Source organism: Volvox carteri, assembly GCF_000143455.1.
Source record: "Volvox carteri f. nagariensis unplaced genomic scaffold VOLCAscaffold_38, whole genome shotgun sequence".
NCBI lineage: Eukaryota > Viridiplantae > Chlorophyta > Chlorophyceae > Chlamydomonadales > Volvocaceae > Volvox > Volvox carteri.
In genome coordinates this window covers 1,112,853-1,115,746 of record NW_003307581.1, presented here as the reverse complement: position 1 = coordinate 1,115,746, position 2,894 = coordinate 1,112,853, and the positions used below count along the sequence as shown (strand labels likewise).

At 57.4% G+C, this 2,894-nt stretch overlaps 1 protein-coding gene across 1 annotated transcript in view; it reads right to left on the bottom strand.

Annotated features, from left to right (window-relative positions):
• Positions 1-2,894, bottom strand: part of VOLCADRAFT_94637 (uncharacterized protein) — a gene marked incomplete at both ends in the record, with an annotated part of 25,830 nt that overhangs the window by 9,935 nt on the left and 13,001 nt on the right. The window contains 5 exons of the mRNA XM_002953751.1: positions 57-293; positions 689-727; positions 1,237-1,356; positions 1,472-1,572; positions 2,548-2,737. Of these exons, the coding sequence (XP_002953797.1) occupies positions 57-293; positions 689-727; positions 1,237-1,356; positions 1,472-1,572; positions 2,548-2,737 (687 nt within the window). The remainder of the gene's footprint in view (positions 1-56; positions 294-688; positions 728-1,236; positions 1,357-1,471; positions 1,573-2,547; positions 2,738-2,894) is intronic.

The window sequence follows — 2,894 nt, the reverse complement described above, 5'->3', positions numbered from 1 at the left end:
AACACGCCCCAAACCCATCACCCTCCCGCCCCAACCGTCTATACCCCCCGTCTCACAAATCGTGTAACCTCCTCGTACGACATCACCAGGTCCGAGGTCGCGTCGGGGTCCGCCCCCGCCTCCAGCAGCACTCGCACGCACTCCTCACATCCCGCGGTGGCGGCGGAGTGCAGCGCCGTCTCCCCGTCCAGGGAGCGGTGCTGCGGGGAGGCGCCGGCCGCCAGCAGCATGGACACCACGTCCGAGTGGTCGTGCGCAGCGGCCTCCATCAGAGCTGACTCGCCCGTGTCGTCCTGTGTGTATGAACAGTAATGAGCGGGAATGAACATGTATGTATGTATGTATGTATGTATGTATGTATGTATGTATGTATGTATGTATGTATGTATGTATGTATGTATGTATGTATGTATGTATGTATGTATGTATGTATGTATGTATGTATGTATGTATGTATGTATGTATGTATGTATGTATGTATGTATGTATGTGGGGGATAGAGGATTTCTTTGGGAGTTCGTGAGGAGGGCGTTTGGGAAGGGCGAAAACCCAATTCCCCCCCGTCCCCCCCCCACCCCCCACCTGCACGTCCCGGGGGATATCCCGCCGCCAGCAGCTCCTTGACCACCTCCGTGTGGCCGTTACGAGCGGCGGCTATCAGTGGCACCGTCATGACTGTCTGCCTCACCTCCCTCTCCTTCGCACTGGGAGGGGTCCTCACTGTCAGCTGGCGATAAAACACACAGCGGACATAGCGCAACAGAGGGTACGGCAAGGTACGGCAGGTTATGTACGGCAGGGCAAGGGGAGAAGGGCACTACCTAGCATGTGGACGGCATGGCTGGGTAACGGATGGTCCATGGTGTTTAGGAGTCTCATTTTACATGATGACGCGCACTTGGTGCCCACTGGTACAGTAGGTTTTTGTTTTTGTATTCTTCTTTTTCGATGGGACTGCAGATGAGGCTGCGACATGGGTGTGTGACTGGGAGGGTGTGACTAGGAGGGCGATGCGCATCACACAACGCAATCATTCGGGTAGCAATAGCAGTCAGTAGCAGTAGCAGTAGCAGCAGCAGCTGTGTGTAAGAGCAGTAGCAGTTAATAGCAGACAATAGCAGCGCAGCAGTAGCAGCAGCCGGTGCCTTGGGCGTCGGCAGTTGCCGTCCTGATTCTTGCATATGTCGTATGCCCCTCCCCCCCGAAACACACACACACACACAGAGTCACACTCACCCTTCCGGTTACTTGACACGCGCTCTGGCAGGCGCAGTAGCAGCCCATCGCAAGGCCCCTGCTGCCGCCAGTTTCTCGGGCCAACTGCTGCAACCGCTTTCCGTTAGCGGCGGCAGTGTGCTGCGGCAAAGGGCAGTGATATAGACAGTGTGTTTTGTGGAAAGGATTTAAGTTGCGGGCCCCCCTCCCCTTTCCCTTCTCCCGCCCTGCCGCTGCTGTCAGCTGCCGTACCCACCCCTCTAGCCACCAGGCCACGTCCATGTCGCAACAGCACCCGTACGACATCCACATGGCCGTTCAGGGCAGCGATGAACTCCGGGGACTCAGAATCCCCACCTGAACACCACACGGGGGAGGTGGAGAAAACACACACATGAACATGAACATACAGACGGACAGAAAGACACACACAGTGGGGGTTGAGCTCGCGAATAGGGATTGCGAGGGAGGGGAGGGGAGGCCCGTGCAGGCTAGATTGCAAAACAACCCTAAGCCGAGGACTGTCCAGCAGCTGCAGCCGCCGCCGTGGCAGCATTAGCAGCAGCAGTATTAGTAGCAGTAGTAGTAGTAGTAGTAGTAGCAGCAGCAGAAACAGAAGCAATAGCAGCAGCAGTAGTAACAAGAGTAGTAACGACAGCAGTAGTTGCGGTAGCAGCAAGAGTAGTAGCAGCAGCAATAGTTGCAGCGCTAGCAGCAGTAGCAGCGGTTGTAGCAGCCGCAGTAACAGCAGCGTCAGCAGTAGCAGTAGCATCAGCAGTCGTAGGAACACTAGTAGTAGCCAAAGGGGTAGCATCAGCAGCAGTAGCATCAGCAGTGGCATAAGCAGTAGCAGCAGTAGCAACAGTACTAGCATTAATAGTAGCAGCAGCAGCAGCAACAGCAGTGCTAGCAGCATCGGTATTAGCAACAGCAGCAGTAGTGGAGGAGTAGCAGCAGCAGTTATAGCAGTAGCAGCAAAGCTTATCCTGGAAGGAAGCAATGGAGGAAGGAAGCTAAGACCGCAATTCGCAACAGGCCCAAACGCACAGAGAGATATGTATGTATATGCGTCCATGCGTGCACGTCTGTGTGTGTATCAGTAGGCATCCGATGTGCCTGTCCTGGGTAACCAGAGGCGGGGGCCGCATGGAACAACAACAGCCTTGTCTTCAGCCGCCTCCGAACGAAACCCCCACCCATCCCCCACCCATTTCCTCCCCCCCTCCAACCCCTAAAAGCATATATTCCATTTTCCCGGGGCAACATCCTCTGTGTGTTTTGACACTCACCCCCAAGGAGCACCCCCCACCCTCCAACCCCGCTAACACGCACAGTTCGCCGCCGCGGGATCCGCCCCCCACGCCAGCAGCGCCGCCACCGCCTCCACGTGGCCCCTACTGGCCGCCAGGTACAGCGGCCCCGCGATCTGCTCGGAGAAGGACTCGGGTCTCAACACTAGCAGGGCGGGGTGGCCGATGACCTGACCGCGGAGTGCCGCAATCTGCAGAGCGCCGCCGGCAGTCTGAGGGGGGGTGTGAGGGGAGGAGTGAGGGGAGGAGTGAGGGGAGGAGTGAGGGGAGGAGTGAGGGGAGGAGTGAGGGGAGGAGTGAGGGGAGGAGTGAGGGGAGGAGTGAGGGGAGGAGTGAGGGGAGGAGTGAGGGGAGGAGTGAGGGGAGGAG